The 21,293-nt window shown below is 38.5% G+C and overlaps 5 protein-coding genes across 5 annotated transcripts; 3 read left to right on the forward strand and 2 right to left on the reverse strand.

Moving 5' to 3' along the window:
- Positions 1–14: 14 nt before the first annotated feature.
- Positions 15–2,167, reverse strand: GCG54_00003106 (uncharacterized protein; the record flags this gene model as incomplete). The annotated part of the gene is made up of 3 exons (XM_045403184.1): positions 15–851; positions 932–2,081; positions 2,133–2,167. 3 exons carry the CDS (start codon positions 2,165–2,167, stop codon positions 15–17), a joined length of 2,022 nt encoding a protein of 673 aa, XP_045270087.1.
- A 1,017-nt stretch (positions 2,168–3,184) lies between these two features.
- On the forward strand, positions 3,185–4,174 carry GCG54_00003107 (uncharacterized protein; the record flags this gene model as incomplete). The annotated part of the gene is made up of 2 exons (XM_045403185.1): positions 3,185–3,465; positions 3,697–4,174. The coding sequence occupies 2 exons, from the start codon at positions 3,185–3,187 to the stop codon at positions 4,172–4,174; spliced, it is 759 nt and encodes a 252-aa protein (XP_045270088.1).
- Positions 4,175–5,019: 845 nt separating this feature from the next.
- On the forward strand, positions 5,020–6,701 carry GCG54_00003108 (uncharacterized protein; the record flags this gene model as incomplete). Its single annotated transcript, XM_045403186.1, has 5 exons — positions 5,020–5,210; positions 5,466–5,846; positions 5,898–6,006; positions 6,073–6,570; positions 6,678–6,701. The coding sequence occupies 5 exons, from the start codon at positions 5,020–5,022 to the stop codon at positions 6,699–6,701; spliced, it is 1,203 nt and encodes a 400-aa protein (XP_045270089.1).
- Positions 6,702–6,805: 104 nt separating this feature from the next.
- On the reverse strand, positions 6,806–8,543 carry GCG54_00003109 (Type-1 glutamine synthetase 2; the record flags this gene model as incomplete). Its single annotated transcript, XM_045403187.1, has 4 exons — positions 6,806–7,562; positions 7,612–7,664; positions 7,739–7,998; positions 8,078–8,543. 4 exons carry the CDS (start codon positions 8,541–8,543, stop codon positions 6,806–6,808), a joined length of 1,536 nt encoding a protein of 511 aa, XP_045270090.1.
- A 751-nt stretch (positions 8,544–9,294) lies between these two features.
- On the forward strand, positions 9,295–11,945 carry GCG54_00003110 (Lactaldehyde dehydrogenase; the record flags this gene model as incomplete). The annotated part of the gene is made up of 6 exons (XM_045403188.1): positions 9,295–9,699; positions 9,761–10,233; positions 10,291–10,702; positions 10,754–10,838; positions 11,598–11,640; positions 11,705–11,945. 6 exons carry the CDS (start codon positions 9,295–9,297, stop codon positions 11,943–11,945), a joined length of 1,659 nt encoding a protein of 552 aa, XP_045270091.1.
- Between the last annotated feature and the right edge of the window lie 9,348 nt (positions 11,946–21,293).

Below are 21,293 nucleotides of genomic sequence, written 5' to 3' on the forward strand. Positions count from 1 at the left end.
CATCGCGACCTTAATCAAGCAAACGAAATCCATATTTGGTGCTCATTCATCACACGACAAACACTCCACGGCCCGGACCTCACAGGCGCAGCATCCTCCTCATCCCAAATATGCTGAAGCAATACAGACGTTTGACGAATGTTTCCCAGACCAATCGACGCAAAAGTGTGTCCTAGTCTTTCCCTCAAAAATGTTCTTTGCCCCTCATCAACTACACAAGACCCAATAACGGCAATTGGCCAGCAGAGACTAGTGTTTACCCTCACGGTTGGATCCAGCTGCGCCAGATGTGATAACGCTTCCGCTAGCGCCGTCTGGGTAGCCACAGCCATGATCCCATTCTCATCTCCAGACAGAGAGTGTAGGGCCGTGTAGAGATACAACGTCACAGCTTTGTGGTACACATACCCGGCCAACGCGACGTCTGGGCTGACCGCCGGGTTCGGAGTCCATGCCTGCACTTGGCTCTGCAGTTGGGCGAAGAGCATGAATTCATCTGCCGAAGGGCGCCAGCCTGGGGTGCCGGAACGGGTTTGTACTCGGCGAGCGAGGTCAAATATTGGAGGGATCAAAAGGATTAGGTTCAGCCAGGTGCCACACAAGTTGCCGACATAGGATTCCGCCACGAGCTCGGTCGCCAAGAGGGCCATGTCGTTGTCCAGGAAGTATTGGTCACTGATCCGGGCGTCTATCGAGATCATGCTGAGCGTGGCTGTGTATACGTAGTATTCGACGAGAAACTGTCTCATGGACTTTGGGAGGGAGATGAGGAGGGGGAGTGAGGGTACGATGAGCGACTTCGCTGCGATGAGATGGTCGTAGGTTGTGCCGTTGATATCGCCTTTAGCTGTCTAGTGTGGCTATCAGAAACCATCCGGCCTCGATGAAAGATGTCATGATGGCAAAGGGAGGGCAGCTGGGAGGTACTTACCTCGATGAAACATAGAATCAGGGCAGCTATGCCCAGTAATAATGTCTGTTCCCTGGATTGCTCGCCCATGAACTTGGAAAGGTTCTGCTGGAACAATCGCAGCGACCGATCATAGTATGTGTTGGCGACACTGTCGAAGTCATTCAGAGACTTTGCGGCCCGATGAACGGCGCTCTGTGCTAGAAGAAGCTGCAAGACGAGGTCGCTCTTGAAAGCCATTGGTATCAGCTGCTCGCTGAAGGGGTTCTGTACTGTGGAACCGTTGGCCATGCTGATTGTCGTAGCAGCCAGGTAGTGGCTCAGCAGCTCCATTGAGAAGCTATCGTTAGTTCCAGGTAGAAATGAGAGCGTCCTTGGAACTTGCGTCACTGGACTCGCCGCAGTTCTCACAGGCGACGCCGTGACCAGGCTCGTCGGAACCTCCGGGGTTTCCTCATCTTGACGACTGCTCCCAGGGACGGCTGGCGTAGGAAAGGAGAGAAAGTCTAGTGATGCCAAGAAGTCGAGAGGGTTCTCTGGTGATGATTGCGGATCATTCGGGTCTGCTGCTGAGGCTCGCGTTGGTGGCCGTGGACTCGATCCCGTCGACGCGCCGCTCGGTGACTCTGACGATTGAGACGGCGATGTGTTCTGGCCCATTGGCGAAGAATGTGAGGGTTGGTTGCTTTGGCGAGGCGGAGACTCCTGCATGCTGGGAGACGCCTCTGACTGGGCAGAAGCGCCGGCAGATTCGCCGCCCTCTTGCCGCGCGGTCTCCGATGCGCCGGCCGGCTTCGGCGGGGCGGTCTTGGGGGCTGCAGACGGGGGCCATTTGCACTCGAGCCGGTTGCGTTCGCAGCCGCGGCACCGCGGCTTCGTCTCATCGCACTTCTTCTTGCGGCCGCGGCACGTCAGACATCCCGTGCGGACGCGGAAGATGGGCCCAGCGAGGGTGCGGCGGGGTTTTGAAGAGTTCATGTCCATAGGATCGGCATCGGGCAGGGCGCGCGTCGCGGCGCCCAGGCTCTGTGTTTGAGACCAGAAAAGTTCGATGGAAGTCTGGGCCTGATAGCGAGATGACCCAGAGTGTGTGATGAGGTGATGTGTTGAGGCGATATCCAGCCCCCCAATTGGCGACATGAAGTTGAACGAGGAGCTGTTTTGCATGGGCCTGATAAGGAAAGATTGCGGGGGTCGTTGGAGCGCGGTCCGTCGCATTCACAAAGACCCGCTGGCCCGCTTTTGGGCCGGAGCCATCGCGGTAAAGGTTCGGATTGGTCGGAACGATGCCACGCTACTCCAACAGGGACATCCCGACGAGAGATCAGGGGGATGACTTATGTTGCATTGGAGGTTTGGAACCACGGAAAAGAGACTTGGCCCAGGCGAGACTGATGCCAAGGTGGAAGTGCGGAGAGATGTGCTTCCCCCAGTTGATCCACCTGTTGATGGTGTTGTGGATATGGGGAAGCAGTTGGCGCGCCTTTCTATGTGTTGTGAGTTGTAATTTGTGAGGCAGAAATTCTGGCTAGGTGGACACTGTTCACCTCTCCGTCGACCAAGTGAAATACAACTTCGGTAGTATGCGATGCAGTGAGCGGAGGTGATGTTGGAAGTGTGAATAACACTGACAGATAAGGATGGGCCCAATCTAACGTTCTTTACGAGGTTATTGCCGCGTTTCTTTTGGAGATTGAATCTTTCGCCTAGATGAGAAGCAACGGATTCTCGGATTTCAGATTTTAGTCACCTGCGCTGGTTGAGTTCAATAATTTTGGAGTTAAAAGACTTTTATCTTACCAGTCGCCATAAAGGCGACTGAAGACAAGAAAGGGGTTGATACCAAGAGTTAAGACTGAGCTAATCCAAGACATCCTTATTAAGTTCCCACCGCCCTGATATTTTACCGTTAGGAGACACCCGAGTGACCGACTTCGACCAGATCATGTTTCTGAGAAATAAGAGTGAGGCCATCTTTTAGGTGTGTGAAATTGGATGACCGTATTGACTTTGACATGACGGATGCGGAAAGGACGAATTCTACGACTCCGGCTCGACCCAGGAAGACCGGCGCTTGAATCAGACCATGTGGCAAAGCTGAACGCCTCCATAAGCGCCTCAACCCACGTTTTCGGGCTACAAATGAGACAAGACTGCCTAAATTCCAACTTCCGCTGCTTAAATAGTCTGCCTTTCCCTTACTGTTTATATCGACGCGTACATCGACACCTCGGACAAGACAGTTCTCCCAAGAAACATCACAGCAGCGAAATCATGGCCATAGGCGTTGGAGAAAATACCGCCAAGTTGAAAAATGACCTTGCCCTCGCCAATCTTGAACGGCTCGCCCAACACAAGCCCCCATCACCGCCGGACGGTCTCCCTGGAGGCCCTCCTATCTGGGATCGATGCAATCTCGCATTGGATCTCCTAGAGAAATGGCGCGCAGCAAAGGAAGGCAACATCAGTCAAGCAATCAACGCGCAAGTCTTCGGGGGCAAAGGCCCAATTTCATGGCCTATCGCTTTCCTTCCCTTCATGCAAAGCATTGCGATGTACCTCCGAGACTTCAGCCTCCTGCTGCGAGCCTGGCAAACATATCGTTACCACAAGCAGAACAACTCACTTGACCAAGGCAGAGATTAGGCGCTTGAATTATGCCATGCCGCGTATAACCCAATTTAGCAATTAGCCCAATCCCTGGGTCTCAAGTTCTTCGTCTTCTGCGACCCTGATCCACGCCGCCCCCCGGAAGGACACCCGCTTTGGAATTGACCCTGTTGCAGAGCATTCGTCTCGACCGAGTCGCAGAAAGCAAAACCGTTTGCTAGCATCGCTTTCAAAGGCAGGAATTCGCTGAGCCTAGCTCAAGTCCTTGTTGACTACAACTACCAGCTTACAAAGGCCAATGGCTACTTCCAAAATCAAGAGGTCTTCCTCAGCGTTTACACGAGCATGTTTGGCAAGTACGACGCCATGGAAGACATTACCTACGAGTACGTCCTTGCGGCATTCAAAGTCTGCATGGACAAGATACCGACGGCGACCTCCGGTAGCCTGATCCGAACACACGTCACGGGACACTCTTTTGGCGGGTCCTATTCCTCCTTCTGCTACGCTCAGATGCTCATCGATGACGCCAAGCTCACCCAGAACAAAATACAAATGGGCGACGAATGCACCTTCAGATGCCCCCGCGTTGGGAGCAACGATTGGGCAGCTATGAATCAAGACCTCGTGTCAAAGAAAGAAGGTCAATCTTGACGTATAGTGAACGACAAGGACCTCGTCCGACAAGTCCTTCCAACAACTTTGAAGCCCGATCAGTCAAACTTCTGTCACATTGATAACGGCTTGAGAATTTTCAGTCATCAGACTCCTCAATCTATCCCAAGTGAAATAGAGGGCCCAATCCCACCCTTTATCAACTCAAAAACTGGGAAGAGATCCTCAAGGCTGTCTATCAATCAACGTATCACTGTAAGTGTCTTTTGGCATTGAACTATATTATATTTCCACTGACCTCCGGTGGCAGTACCGAATTTCTACTACGATGCACTCAAATACGCCGTGAAAATTACGCGATGAGGTTCAAGCATCTTCTTGCTGTGATGAAAGGCGACTCCGCATCGATGGCAAGCACTCTTCTAAGACTGTTGATTATTAGCCAAGAGTGTCGGATCTTATCGAATTGCACCCCCACTAGCTATTTCTTATCGCAATCGACACCAATATGCAAACCTTTCTTAACATCTGAAGCGTGTGGGGGGCGTCAAATTCATATGGATGCTTATTTTGGATATGTGCTGGTCCAGATCCCTGTTTGCGGCCAGGGCTGAGCCTCAATCACACCCTACATCTGCAGTCAGCTTTAGTGTTTACTCAACCGTGTCCAATAGCCCTGGTGGTTCGCGGATACGGGCTCACGTGTAGGAGCGATGCGACAAATGGAATTAGCTTACTTCTGCCTGAGAGACTTTTCTCAAAGCGGCACAGCAACTTGCTGACACCACATAAGAAGGAAGAAGTAGTGAGACATCTCGATTTTGATTTCTCATTCTTGGTCTCGTCATTCTTTCATGATGTGAATGCACAGCTTGGAATTCAACATGCATTCATCTTGGTTCGAGTATTCAATAACAAGGCCGTACCCCTTTCGATGGTTCACGCCCGCGGCCATCGTTGGTGGCCTCATTCTAGCAGTTGTGTTTACGCTAGTCAATTTCAGCTCCAACGGCTTTTACCTCAAAACCATCTACACCAAAAGCCTCAACACCACCGAAGCATCCTTTACTTCGAGGTACTATCTTGTGTCCTACAGGGCATACCCCTGCGACTAATTTTAAACTATTGTTCACAGATGGTTCCAGAAACGGCCTTTCAATTGGCAGAATGATATGAATGCTGAATGTCAGCCTCACTTGTTGACGGTTGGGAGTTCTTTCTTCACCTCTAATCTCGGGTTTAATTACAAAGTCAAAAGCATCAAGCCTCGACAGACGGACACCGAACGTCTCGTACCCCATCTTACAAATCTACCTGCTATCGGCTACAGGAATACGACTCTCGAAGACTGTCACCTTGATACACTCAAGATCAATCTCATCAAAAGCGACAACACTCAGGGGCCTTCATGGTGGCTTTCATGGGGGCGGTTCACAGTAGCCGCTAATCTTCGCTGTATCATTATTTCCGACTCTGGACTCGTAGATGTCACTATCGACGCTGAATATTCGGGCGAAAGTGACGCGGTTATCCACGACTATGTACTTGATGATGATTACGAAACCAGTTCAAGCGTATGGTGGGGAAGTCGACTCTCCAACGCCTATCTCGGCGGCGTTTTGACTGCGACCTCTCAGGTTGTTGTTACTAGGGATAACCAGTACCTCACCTCTGCTCAGCTGTCTTTTACTGCAAACACAACAACCAAAGAGTTTGTGATATGCTGAATCTGGGGGTGTCAAAGGTGCTGATTTGCACATAGTATCCGGTCAAATAGCTTCTTCAACCTACAGTGGTGGCTGGCCTTTTCTAACGCCGGTATTTCGCATAGCGGGATGCAAGATCTTGGGGATACTGGCTACGACTCTGATGTAAGTCCGACTCAGAGACTCTATGGACCATAATCCGTGCAAAGAACTGGTCTAACTATGCTTTAGTATTTCGTCGCGGCACCTTTTGCAGAAGGTCTGCATTACGCCAGACTCATGCACTCCCTGTTTGCCATAGATCTTGGCAACTGTAACTCCTCAAATCTTCTTCTAGATGAGGAAGGGCTTCAGTATGTAATCATAGCTCCAGACAACAAATTTCGAAGAAAGGGAGGATTGCTCAATGACACAGCAACCATGAGCGGCTTGAACCCTGGCCGTTTCAACGAAATCCCAGCTCCTGGTGCAATACTTGACGACGGAGGCGATATTGATCTCACTCCTTTGAAAGAGACTTATGCCAAGTTCCGGTCAAAAACAGGTCCTCTGTCATGCAACAATGCCACTATCATGGCCGAGTACCTTTGTTCGGTGCCTCAGCAAAAGAGTCCCGGAGTGATGTTCTTGGCCATTTTGTTGGCTGACCTGGTATTCCTTCAAGCAGCCTGGAAACTGTTCCAACTGGCGGCTGGGTCCGCAGCAACTCGCGGGAACCCGGATGCAATGGTTTGCAGAGGATGTTCGACTACATGGCTGGGAGACACTAGCATGGAAATGGTTCCATTGAGGAGCGAGGTAGGGGAGCCCGACGCGAAATCTTCTCTGAAATCTAGATCTCCATATACAAGGCTGAGTGACCCAGACCTTTCCGCAGACCAAATAGGTAGATAAATGTTACAATTGGTACTTGGCCTAGGCATCCCCCTCACAGCTCCTCTTCCAATCAGCCCTATTTTCTCCATCAAGCTACTTCGATGTATCGCCGAAACTCCCTGTGATGGTCAGCCTCATCCCACAGCTTCAGAAAGAGGTCTTGCCAATCAGTGACTGCTTCTCTCCACACACGCAGCTCATGTTCTCTCGTAGCAGCAAAGAAATCCACAAAATCGTCCCCAAGGATCTCTCTGGCCAGACTATCAGGTGCCTTGAATCTGTGTGTTGCCTCAAGGAGGGAGTCAGGAAGCAACTCTGGCTTTGTGTCTTTGCGTTGGATCTTCGCGGGCGGGATGGGTATATCCAGCTTCTTCATAACACCTCGCCAGCCCGCAGCCACGATCGCCGTGAGAGCGTAATGGGGATGCAGATCGGCTCCTGGGATGCGCACTTCAAATCGTGTCGCCGCTGGTTTGCATACTGGAGGCGCAACCAGGCGCACGCTAGCAAGGCGATCCTCGAGACCCCAACTGACATCTACGGGGGCCCAGTAGTTCTCCACTAAGCGCTTGTAAGAGTTGATCGACGGTGCCAAAAGAGGCATAATATCTGGCAGAGCTACGAGGATCCCGGCGAGAAAATATCGACCAACGTCAGATAGCTGCGCGATGTCTGGCCATGCGGCGGTTTGATCGGGGGGACCCGACAGAGCGAATACGTTCTTTCCGTCTAGATCAGTCAGAGACACATGGATATGCCCAGAGTTGCCTGGAAGACCCTGGGATGGCTTGGCAAGAAAGCAAGGCGTCACGCCGTGTTCCACTCCGAGCGATTTGGTGGTCAGTCTGCTGATATTAGTAGCAAATTCGACATCATTAACACAAGTTCACTCACTTGAAAATAGAAACCTTGTCTGCCATCTCATCGATGGGACTGACTTTGAGAGCCTCAAGATGCGCATCACCGTTAGGAATACCTTCAACAGTTGAACTCATCCTTCAAACAATATAGGGCGACTTACAGCTTCGTAGACGCCGGGACCGCTCTCCGTATGCCAGCTTTCCAACCCGCAGTTGGCCTTCTTGCTGGAGTCAAATATCTCATGGAAGTACTTCTTCGAGGCTATCGGCCGTGATGTGCTGTAGCCAAACATGCCGCCCGTAAGAGGACGCAATGCCGAAGGTGCGTTTTTCTCCAGGAACGTGGACAGGTTTTGTCTGCCCTGTGGCGATCGATATCCGTCTTCTGACGGTGTCTGAAAGTTCATGAACTCGAGCTCCACTACTCAACGTCAGTTCTATGGTTGCCACTGTACTGTAGAAAAGCGCAAGGTCAATGGAACCTGCGAAGAGTTACATACCTCCAGCAAGGGCTTTGCACCCTGCCTCTGCTAACTTATCACATAGTTGACGAATCATGCTACGTGGGCAAGCGAAGACCGGCTTGCCACCTACAGCAAAGCTTAGAAGGAAGAAAGGGATGTTGTCCTCTGTGGGGAGTCTCCGGAAGGATGATAGGTCGGGGTAAGCAACAAAGTCGGCAAATCCGTCTTCGCTTGTTGCTATCTTCGTTTCTGTCGTAAACAACACATCGTGGATGTCCCAGGCAAAGATGGCAGAACTCATGCCAAATCCGCTGGTAATACTAGACAAGAACTTCTCCTTGTCCATGATCTTGCCTCGAAGGATACCGTCGGCATCGACTCCTGCGACCCTGACCTTTTCATCATTTGCTAGAATGGCCTCGATGTTGTCCACGGTTGCGATAGTGTTGGCATATGTGGCGCTTCGGAGGGTACATAATGTGGCTTGTGACTGCTGGTCCATTGCTGTTGATCGAAAGAATATTGCATGCAGAGGATGATGTCAAGGTGCAGTTGGAGATCAAGGGGGTGTTCTTGACTCTTTTCAGTTGTAAAGGAGTAGAAAAGGGCCGGTACAAAGTCTTCTTTCCGCTCGAGCTTACATGGATGTCGTTTGCCCTGCAGATTCAGACACGCCGCCCAGTAACATTGGCTTGCGGACTGGAAGTTGCTGAAGTGACCATTTCATCCGGCTGGCTACAATCCGACGCCGAAGACCCGATGTCCGTTGTGTGCGGGGGACACGATGCGGGGCGATCGGGCGGCGCGGTCCGAGACCGCGATAGCGCGGTTTCCCATAGTGCCATCGCGCTCATCATTCCATCATTGCTGAGCAACACCATGTTTGGAGAGAGCGGTGAGATTGTGGTGACCCCTGAATACTGTCGGTCTTAGCGATGAAACTCCGTGATCGAGTCGGAGACGGCAAATGTTGGCCCGGTCGGGGCTCATGATACCGACAACATTCTCTTATCGCGGCAACGGTCTGACGATGCCCCCCTACAGCTCGGTAACCAACGGTTCAGCCGAATTCACTCGCCAGCAATGATTTGGTGAGGCTACGCATGCCGATAAGCTTTATATCAGGACGTACAGCAGACAATGCATCAAATCCCAGAGTTACGGTGATGCTTACCAAAAACTTCTGATAACCATTTTCTGTCCGGGACATCACCAACTGGTTTCCTTCAGTTCAGAGCCAAACTTCTTCCATAATGTCTACCACTACCATTCAAACGATCTCTCCATCAACTAATAAGGTCCTTCTCAACACTCCCAGTACGAGTCTTGAAGACGCGAAGGCCATCGCCAAATCTTCTCAGGATGCCTTCCAAAAGTTCAAGCTGCTGTCTCTGGCGGAGAGGAAGGAGATGGTGATGCGAGGCTTGAAGCTCATCCAAGAACGCAAGCATGATCTTGGGCGCGAACTCAGTGAACAAATGGGTCGCCCTATTGCGTACAGCCACAAAGAAATTGAGACGATGCAGAAGCGTGCCGATTACCTTCTCGACATCGCCGAAGAAGCTTTGCGTGATATACCAGGTCGTCCCGAGGCAGGGTTCAAGAGACGGATCAAGAAGGTCCCAGTTGGTCCGACTCTCGTGGTATTCGCATGGAACGTATGCCGATATTCTATGAACGGTCGGGAATTTCTGTGTAGCTGACCAAACCCCTTCTCAGTTTCCGTACCTTATCATCGTAAACGCGCTAGTTCCGGCACTCCTGGCTGGAAACACCGTCATCTTGAAGCCGTCGCCGCAAACACCTTTGGTCGGCACACGAATCGCCGAGATATTTGCCGAAGCTGGTCTGCCTACAAACGTACTCCAAATAGTCCAGTCCGGAGATCCTACTGTTCTCAACGAACTTGTGAGGATTCCCGAGATACAAGCGGTGAGCTTCACCGGCTCGACTGCGGGAGGGTTGGCTTTGCGTGAAGCCGCGGCTCGTCGCACGATACCTCTGAACCTTGAGCTTGGAGGAAATGACCCGGCATACGTGCGGCCTGACGCGGACTTGAAATACGTAGCAGCTCAGCTTGTGGATGGCGCCGTCTTCAATTCGGGCCAGAGCTGCTGCGCTGTGGAGCGGATTTACGTGCATAAAGACATTCATGATACTTTTGTCCAAGAGCTGCAGGATGAGTTGAAGACGTAAGTCTGGAGAAGAGTCTAATTGGTGACTGGTGTAACCCCGCTGATACAGCCCAGGTATAAACTTGGCGATCCGCTTGATGCGTCAACTAACGTTGGGCCCGTCATTTCACGAGCGGCTCAAAAGTCGATTGAACAACAAGTGGAAGATGCACTCAGCAAGGGCGCCCGTGATGTCACGCCGTTCAATGCCACATTTGAGAACCATTCCGCTGACGGCAACTATGTGATTCCGCGGATCCTCACAGGCGTCACACATGACATGATAATCGCGAAGGAGGAGACTTTTGGCCCGGTTATTCCTGTGATATGTGTCCAGAACGACGATGAGGCAATCAAACTCATGAACGACACAGACTATGGCCTCACTGCAAGTGTTTGGACTACGGATATCCCCCGTGGAGAGGAAATGATTGAGAGTCTCGAGGCTGGCACTGTGTTCGTCAATCGTTGTGATTACCCCAATCCGGTAGGTCTCAAGTGCCCAAGAATGGAAATACAGTGCTAAATTGTGTTGCAGGATCTTGCTTGGACTGGCTGGAAAAAGTCTGGGCTTGGGTGCACTTTGGGGCCGAAGGGGTTCGATTTCTTCGTCAAGTTGAAGAGTTATCACGTTAAGCAGCAGCAGGCTTAGGACCGAGGTGTAGCAAAGACCTCTTTCATATATTTTATTTGTTGTGAAGAAAAATTCCGCTGTAGATCTCTGTATCGTTCCAATTACGAAAGATTGTCCAGGCCAGAAGTTAACTCGCCAAGTTTGAATACTTACCGTTAATGGTAACCCAATAAAATGCAAGGATATGGGATCTTGTTTCTAAGAAGCTCTCAACATCGATAATTGTATGGCGATTCGCGGATAGCATAGTGCTTTCATCACCTGACGGGCCCGCGCAATATCATGGACCCCATCTCACTAGATATTTGAGGTCATGAGTATGCGGCATCGACGTGCAGCGCCAGCAGCGCGGTCTCTCGTGAAGGAACGGAGATTCGGGGCGGCCGCGGTCCGGAACCCCCACGTCGGCATCGAAGCCATCTGATAAGCAAACATATCCCAACACCACAGTACTCGGAGCTTTGATCGGGAAGCCGCCGATGACGTTCAAACAACCCCGCGCAAGTGACATGGGCTCAGGGCTCCGCACATTCACCAGAAAGCAGCTTCGTCGCGGTCGGCGAAATTGAGATGCGATCAATCTGAGGCGGACAAGCTACATAAAGGCCTGATGACAATCCTTATGTATCAGCGAAGCTCACTAGATATCAAGGCACCAGACAAAGCCTGAAACTCCGTTCCCCTTTAAGCCCTCAGCTGTTTCTACTTCAACCTGCCCAGTCGTATAAGGATCGCAGCATCATGTCAGGCAGACTCGAAGGGAAGAATATTATAGTTACGGGTGCCGCTGGGTATGCCACGTTTCTCCCATTATTTTTCTGCTCCTGGTAACACCAACTGACAAGTGTATGGCAGTGGCATTGGCCTCGAAGCCTCGATTCTCATGTACAAGGAGGGTGGTTCGGTTCTGATGACTGACATCAACCAGGCAGTGTTGAATAAGGCCCTGGCCTGTGTCAAGGAGCTTGTACCTAACACCAGAGGACGTCTTGAATCACTTGTTGTTGACGTGTCCAGCGTAGCACCCCATTCAATCCCATTCAATCAATTTAACCAATCAGCTAATCAAAAGAGGGCTTTTTTCGCAGTTAATTAGCTAAAATAATAATACCCTCGTTTTAGATATTTTAATTAATCTAAAATCAACTAGAAGAAGGAAAATCTAGTCTCTAGACTAATTAGAATTTTTAAAAGTTTTTTAAAAAAAATAAAAATATATTACTAACTATATTTAAAGAAATTTATTATTAATAATATAAAGACCTATAGTAGGATTTAAACTTATAACCCTATATTTTATTAAATAAAATTAGAAATTATACTACTTAACTATATAAGTACTAATAGATACTAATAAGGTAATTTTTATTTAATAAATACCTTATAATACTTATTTTTTTTAATATATACTACTATAAAGCTAAAATGCGCTTTTAGCTATTAGGCTTAATTAATATATTTTTAGCCCTCTTATTAAGGCTTAAAAAAAGCTTATTTTTAACCTCTTTACTAGCTTTTAAAAATAACTCTTTTTTAATATTATTAGTAATACTACTATTACTATTATTACTACTACTACTACTATTATACCTACTTCTATACTTTAAAGCTTTATTTATATATACCTCTTAGTATCTTTTTTAACCTCTAGCCTACTATTATAATACTTATACTAACCTATAATTAATACCTTAATTACTTTATTAACTATAATTTATTAACTCCTTATAAGATTACTACTTAGATCTATACCTTATTAACTACTAATAATATATTAACTATTAACTTTATTACTTATAGTAGTCTTAAAGCCCTACTTTATGCTATATAGAAAGGTTACTACTTTATTAATATTAAGTATATCTTAAGAAAAGATAGCTAAAGCTATACTTCTTAGATTAAAAATAAGGGCTTCTTTATCTATAAGATCCTTTAAAATAGTACTTAAGATATACTATTTTTTTATTTTACTTTTAACTATATTAATAATATATCTAAGTAATATTTACTAAGTTTATTAATATTATAATAAAGCTAGGTATCTTAATATACTTTAGAAGGCCTCTACTATATCTAGCGTTAAAGTATACTTTAAAACTATCTACTATATCTTCTAAGATTAATCCTATATTAAGAGTATATCTAATAATAATTCTAATACTAATAAGCCCTTCCCTAAGTATTAATACTTTATTCCTATTACTATACCTTAAGGTAAAGTCTTATAAATTAAAAAGCTAGTTTTTAGGTTTATTATTAATATTAATAACCCCTTCTTAATATTTAGTAATTAATATATATAGTATATACTTAGCCTCTTTAATTATAACGTTTTTAACTAAGTATATTAGTTAAAATTAAATTAGAAGGACCTACTTAACTAATTCTATACTTCTAAGAAAGTATAAATCTAAGAGGAGATATAAAAGGTACTTACTAAGGTTTATATATTATTTAATCTATAGATCTCACTTAATTAATATATAATTATTACTATCTTTAGTTACTTTATTAATAAAGTAAGTAAGTAGATATAATACCTCTTAGTTCTTTACTACTAGTTTAATACCTACTCTAGTAAGAATATTATTATTACTATTTATACTATTCTTAGTAACTAAGGCCTACTTAATAAGATTAGTATAGCTATCTCTAATAATACTATAAATAATAACTCTTATTTTAAAGCTCTCTTCTCTTCTCTTTTACCTATATATATAGAAATTAACACTAAATAATACTAAATTTAATACTATAACTATATCCTTAACCTTATTAGTTATACTATTATTTATAATATTAATAATAAAGTATTTAAAGAGGAGTTTAACTTCCTTCTTAGTCCTAATAAAACCTAAGAAGACCTAACCTACTAGAGATAGAAAGGCCCTATTAGTAAGCTCTAAAATATTATTAAATATATTAGATTATTACTATAATAATCTAAAACCTTCCTATTTATTAGTAATAAAGCTAATAATAATAATAAGACTTTTACCTTATAGGAGAAGTTATTATAAAAACTAAACTTAATACTAAATAATACTACTTAATAAAACTTAATATATATAATAATTAAGTATACTTTATTTAAATATAGCTAGATTAATAGTTATATACTTTATACCTAAAGTTTTAAGTATACTATAAATTATATCCTTAGTAAGGATACCCTCACTAATAAGGACTAATAGATCCTTATAAAATTAAATAATATACTTAAGCTACTCTATAAATAGACTAAGAGATATAAAAGTTAAGGTAAAAGTAATAAGTATAGTTAACTCTAAGAGGTTCTAGTAAGTATAAAATACCTCTTAAATTAACTTAAGAACTAATATAAGCTTTATAATACCCTTATTAATAAGGAAATTAACCTTATAGCTACTTAACTTACCTAAAGTTAGTTATAATAACTATCTTAACCTATAAAGGTATTATAATACTCTTTAAAAGCTTTAGTAGTAGTTTTATAAACCTTATTAATTAATAATATCCTAATTTATATTTAGTTTAATTATATACCTTTATAATACCTCTAGTATAGTACTTTTAACTCTTATAACTACTTATACTTATTAATTATTAATAGCTAGTAAATACTTAATAAATATTATATTAAGTTTATAAAATCTCCCCTCTATACTACTATAATAATTTTATATTCTAACTAAAGCTTATAATAGTTTAAAAAATACTAGAATATACTAAAGACTTATAGATAGTTTTATAATACTTAAAAAGGACTTTAAGAGTATTAAAAATAATAGTATATTAAGGGATCTAACTTTATTAATTATTAACCTTATCTAAAGCCTTAATAAATTACTTTTTTATTATTTACTATTACTTTAAGGGCTAAGGACTTTAAATATTATTAATAGTTAAATAATAAAGTTTATAATACTACTATTAATAAAACTAATAAACTAAAGTAATATTTTAGCCTCTTAATTACTAAGTTTATTAATAACTTTATCTAGTAATAGATTTTATATTAATAAACCTTCTTAATACTTAGTAAATATAAGAAAATTAGGATTTTAGGCCTAGCACTCGCGCTAAGCTGTCGCTAAGCCTCTGCTAAGGTTTAGCTAAGTTATTAAGCTAAGCCTTAAAAAGGGGCGCTACACGCATAAGTAGCTAGAAAGGCTAACTTACCTAATTTATAGTAATTAACCCCTATATTACTACCTTCTTATCTTTCCCTAGTCTAGTCTCTTAGGCTATACCCTTATAATTAGGTAAGTTCTACCTACTATAAGTAGCTAGTTTTAGAATAAGTAGTAATATGAGATCTCGCTAAACTATTATTAATAACTTCGTAGTACTAAGTAATAAAAATTTTACTTCAGAAGTAGCTTCTAGGTTTAGAACCCCTCTAGCTATAGCTACTAATATAGCCCTAATTACTAAGCTTATTATAACTATTTAGCACTAAATTAACTAGAATAATATACTAATTAAGGCTCTCTCTAATTAACTAACCTTTATACTAGCCTCTAAAACTTTTAAAATAGCTTAAGCTTATAAATATAAACGCCTACTAATATATACTTATAGAATCCTCACTAAAAACAGTACGCTAGTCTAAATTTATAATTAGCTAATAGCTATAAGAGATAGTAACACCCTCTATCCTAATACCTCTAAAGCTTAGAAGATCTATTAAGTACTTATAAGAGTAGCTACTACCTTATAAACGTAGTAGTATAACTATTAAGCTAGTTTTATAGTAATTAAGCCTAATAGCTATAATAGCCTTTAAAACCTTATATAAACTAACTTCTCAGTATTTATTTACTAAGAATATATTAACGCTAGGCTTTAAGAGCGCTAGTTATATAGCTTACTTAATAGCCTCTAGTAAGAAGCTAATTAGTAACCTCTCTAGTTTTTTACTAACTAATTAGTAATATATTAAGCCTTTAGTATAAACTTTAAAAAGTTATAAGCTTATACCTATATATTCTTTTTTTAGCTTTTACCTTAGCTCTAATAAGTCCTTAAATAGTAGAAGTTTAATATATAGTAGCTACATACTATAACTACTACTATAGAGCAGCTATAAGAGACTAACTTAGAGTAGTATAATTACTATAAGAGACCTAATAAGCCTTTAGCGCTATAAATATAAGAGGCTATTATTAAGCTAGCCCTAAAGAGGCTTCATTTTAACTATAGCACTTCTAGTGCACTAAATACTACCTACCTAAAGTGTAATAAAAGTAATTACTATAAGTTTAATTACTAAGCTAATAAGTAGTATAAAATATACTATAAGAAAGGCTACTTTATAAAAATATATTAGTATAAAGCTAACCTTTTAGTAGCTATAACTTATACCTATATAAACGCTATATAGATATAGTAACCTCTAGGTATTAATAAGAACAGCTTTACTAGCTCTATCCTAAACTAATAGATAAGCTATAAGCTAGATATATTAGAAGATAAGTAGCTACTAAGTATTTAGAGGATAGTAAGTAAAGCTATTAGTATATAAGTGAAAGACCTAAAACTATATAGAAGCTAGCTTAGCTTACTAGTATATAGGTAAAAAACTTAAAACTACATAGAAGGTAATAAACTATCCCTAATAGCTTAAATACTACTAAGAGCCTATAATACCTCTAGTAAAGCTAATAGTATATAAGTATAAAACCTAAGGCTATATAGAAGTAGCTAGCCTACTAGTATATAGATAAAAGACCTAAAGCCACATAGAAGATAATAATAGAGCTACTAAGTACTTAAGAGGCCTCTAGTAAAGCTAATAGCGCATAAGTATAAAACCTAAAGCTATATAAAAGTAAAAGGACTAATTATAGGCGCTATAGAGGGTTTAAATCCCTATATAAGTAGGAGTTTTATTATTTTTACTATAAATTAATAGACTTAAAGACTAAGCCCTCTAGAGGGGGGGTAATTATAAGAAAATTAGGATTTTAGGCCTAGTACTAGCGCTAAGCTATCGCTAAGCCTCTACTGAAGTTTAGCTAGGTTATTAAGCTAGGCCCTAAAAAGGGGCGCTACGCGTACAAGTAGCTAGAAGGGCTAACTTACCTAGTTTATAGCAATTAACCCTTATATTACTACCCTCTTATCCTTCTCTAGCCTAGCCTCTTAAGCTATACCCTCACAGTAAACTTACCCTTAATATCTTTACTATCTTAATAATAATAATAGATTATAAAAAGGTATTTAGCTTTACTAAGTTAGTTTTAATATTATAGAAACTATTAATAAAGCCTTTATAGTTTAAGAAGATCTAATACTTCTAAAACTAAATTTAAAATAGTAGTATTATTATTAATAGCTACTACTTTAAGTAGAGAGGTTAATAGAAAGTTATATAACCTTAGATTATTATATAATATAAGTTTAAACCCTCTAAGAATATTATAAGAGCTTTACTAACTTCCTATTTAAGTAATTTAAATTAAATTAAATTAAATTAGTTAAAATAATTAAAAGTATTATAAAAAGTTATTTAATTAGCTAATCTCAAACCTCAGTTTTAACTTAATTAATTAGTATGTGTTATAGTTAGCTATCTAACAGTAAGGTCTACTAATAGAAGCTAGAGATTAATATATTATAACAGTATACTAAGGTTATAGTCTTAGGTTGTAGGTTATAAGCTAATAGTAGATTAAGTCTTTAGAGGCTAAAGTGATTAGTTTTAGACTTAATAAGTAATTCGTAGTAAAGGTAAGCTGAGAGTATCTATGAGGATAAATACTAAGTTAATTACTGAAGAGCTATAGAAGTCTAACTATAAGCTAGGCTTAAGGTTATACTATATATAAGTCTTAAATAGTATTCTTTATCTACCTAAAAGTGATTACTTAGGTATATAAGGTGATTATAATTAGTTAGTATAGCTAACTAATTACTAAGTATTCCTTCTTATACTCTACTAATTATTTCCTTATCTTATTATTATATAACTTATACTATAGTTCTTCTATACTAAGTAAGTCCCTACTATTCCTATAATCCTATAGTATAAATATCCTATCCTAGCTACTTAACGCCTAAGTAGGTTAATTAACTATTATCTATATATAATAGGTTATAATATTAGGTCCCCTCTCTAAAGGTCTTATCCTTAAGACCTAATATAAATAGGTTATTAGTTCTAAGTTAAAGATCTATTAATTATTCTTTCTATTTTACTTATAATACTAATACTATATTAAGTTATATTTAGAAATCGAAATTAAGTACTACCTCTACTCTTTATTATTATAACTATACTTTATATATTACTAAGTTTAGTCTAGTTATTAATATACTTTATTCCTATTGTTATTCTTTAGGGAAGCATTATAAGCTCCTCCTTAGTAGTAAAGTTTATAGTAAGTATACTTATTTAGGGTAGTCTTATAATATAGTAGTAGATACTATTTATACTTATAAGTTTCCTTTTATTATTTTTTTTTTTTTTTCTTACTTAATACTAACTTATCCTAGTTAATTATTTACTAGATAAAGCTACTTATTTAGAGGATACTAAAGTAGCTAAAGAGAAGGTATTAAGAAAGAAAATAGCTACTCTATATACTATATAGGCTAAATTAGATAAGTCTATAGTGTAATTAGATTATTTATATAAATAGAAAAGGATAATATTTTAAAAAAGTTAAGAGGTTATAAAAGAAGAGCTAATAATATCTCCTATATTAGAGGTTTAGTTTATAAGTAGTTTTAGTATTTTAAATTTAGATTTAATTCTTAACTAGAATCCTAATACTCTAAATTTCTTATTAGGGAAATCTTAGTTATATTCTAGTATTCCTAATTAAATAAATAATTTTCTTAGTTATATTAGCTAAAAGTATTCTAATTATAACTATAGAAATAGAAGTTATATTCTTTATTCTTTAGCTTCTCTTTATTTCTATTATAGTTCTTCTTATATTTATCTTTCTCTTTTATTAGTATATTTTATATATTCTTTAAATTCTTCTAAAGTTATAAGTAAACTAAGTCTATCCTTAAGATTAATATAATTAAATATTTTAATATACTTATTAATTTTATCTTAATAGTTAAGTAGGTTATTATTAGGTTCCTATATATTATCTTTATATTTATAGTTTTTCTATTTAATAAAGTATTCCTATTTATTATCCCTATACTAGTAGTTAAGTAGCTTTTCTACTTTATACTTTAGTTTATTATCTTCTATAATAATAAGGTTATTTATTTATAATCCTTATAATACTAGCTTAAGGAGTAAAATATAGAATACTAAGTAATATTTTATAGTTTCTAAGAGTTTAAACTTATAGTTAATTAGTAAGATAACTTATAAAATTTTAAAAGGTTTAAGTTTTTTAAAGTTAAGTTTATCACTTAGTTATTTTATTTTAATATTTTACTATATAAGATAGATATTATCTCTCTCTTTTAAAATTAGTCCCTTAATCCTTTATTTATTACTGAATTTTAATATTTATTATTAGATAAATTTAAGTTCTTTATATATATTATCTTAGATATCCTTAATTTATTATATTAAGGTAGTAGCTTTAACTATAGCTAGGCCTACTTAAAGTTCTCTATAAGTAGTTAGTTTAAAGCTATAGTTAAAGTAGAAAGAGGATTCTTTAATACTTTCTCTAATTACGCTATTATAAGTAAATTAAGTGATTAATAAAAATATAACCTAATTATCTTAATTATAGTTAATATAGGTATAGAGGTAGGTTTTAAGGATTTAGTTAATTCGTTCTATTTATTTATTAATCTATAAGTAGAATATAGTAGATATAGATTACTTAATACTAAGTTATACTATAATTAACTTCTAAAATTTAGAAGTAAAGATCTTATCTCTATTTAATATAATTTCCTTAGGTATACTATAGTTAATAATAATATACTTAAGGAAGGTATATATATATTCTTTAGTATTACTTACTTCCTTATATAGGATAAAGTAGGTATACTTTATAAGTTAGTCTATAATAATAAGAATGCTATTAAAGTATACTCCTATAAGGGGTTCTTAAAACTTTAGTAATTTAATAATAAAGTTAAGAGATATAGATTACTAAGTAATTTATAATATAAATAAAAGTTATAGTATACTATAAGGTTAATATTAAGTAGGTTTACTTTTTAAGTATACTTTATAATCTTTAATTATTTTTACTATATATTCTCTTATAACCTTTTCTCTATACTATTATTATAGTTATTTCTAGGTTTTTATAATTCCTTAGTAACTATATATAAGGTATATATAAAATTCTATAATTACTTTATTATTTAGTTTATCTATTAAGCTAATATTAGATTATCTAGCTATTATTAGGAGTTTAGCTATTAGTATTAAGTCTTTATTATCTTATTATTTAAGAATTACTTAGGTTTCTTTAAGTATTAAGATATTATAATCTAATTATTAGCTAAGAGCATTTACTCTACTATTATTTAATCCCTTTTAATAGATTATTTAGAAGTTAAATTTTAAGAAGAATTCTAACTATTAGATTTATTATTTATTAAGCATTTTTAAGGTTATAAAGTATAAGAGATTTTTATAATTAAAGTATATAAGTACTTTATAAATTATTCCTAAGAGTTTAGGTCTCTATTCTTTAAAAGCTTTAATAATTACTATAAGCTCTTTATTATATATCTAGTAGTTAAGTTTTAATCTATAAAGCTTATAAGAGAAGAAAATATAGGGATATAGTTATTCTTCTAAGTCTTATTATAATAGTTATACTCTAATTATATAGTTAGATATATTAAGTTCTACTTCAAACTATTTTATTAGATCTAAGATAATTAGGATAAGTTCGCTAGTAATAAGGTCCTTAATCTTCTAAAATACTATTTATTATAGTTCTTCCTATATAAAAAGTATATTTTTATAACTAAAGCTAGTAAGAGCTATATTAATCTTACTATAATCTTTAATAAATTTATAATAGAAGTTAATAAAACCTAGGAATCCTTAAACTTCTTTAAGGTTATTAAGTACTAGCTATTCCTTAATAGCTTTAACTTTATTTCCTAATATATAAACCTTTCTAGAAGTAATAGTAAATCTAAGGTATTCTACCTTTTATATATAAAATTTACTTTTTTTAAGTTTAATTAAAAGTTTAATTTCCTAAAAAGCTTATAAAATATAGTAAATATCTTCTTTATACTTCTTAAGTATAAATGAAAAGATAAAGATATTATCTAAGTAGATAACTATATAGATATTAATATACTTATGTAATACTATATTAATTATATTTTAGAATATTATAAGTATATTAATAAGACTAAAAAGTATAATAAGGTACTTAAAATATCCTTTTTATATCTAAAAAGTAGTCTTCTATTCTTTACTTTATTTTATTTAGATTAAGTTATAAGCCCCTTTAAGATTAAAAGCTATAAACTAATTAGCTTTATATAGAAGTTATCTTAT

This window comes from Colletotrichum gloeosporioides (assembly GCF_011800055.1).
Source record: "Colletotrichum gloeosporioides strain Lc1 chromosome Unknown consensus_9, whole genome shotgun sequence".
Taxonomy (NCBI): Eukaryota; Fungi; Ascomycota; class Sordariomycetes; order Glomerellales; family Glomerellaceae; genus Colletotrichum; species Colletotrichum gloeosporioides.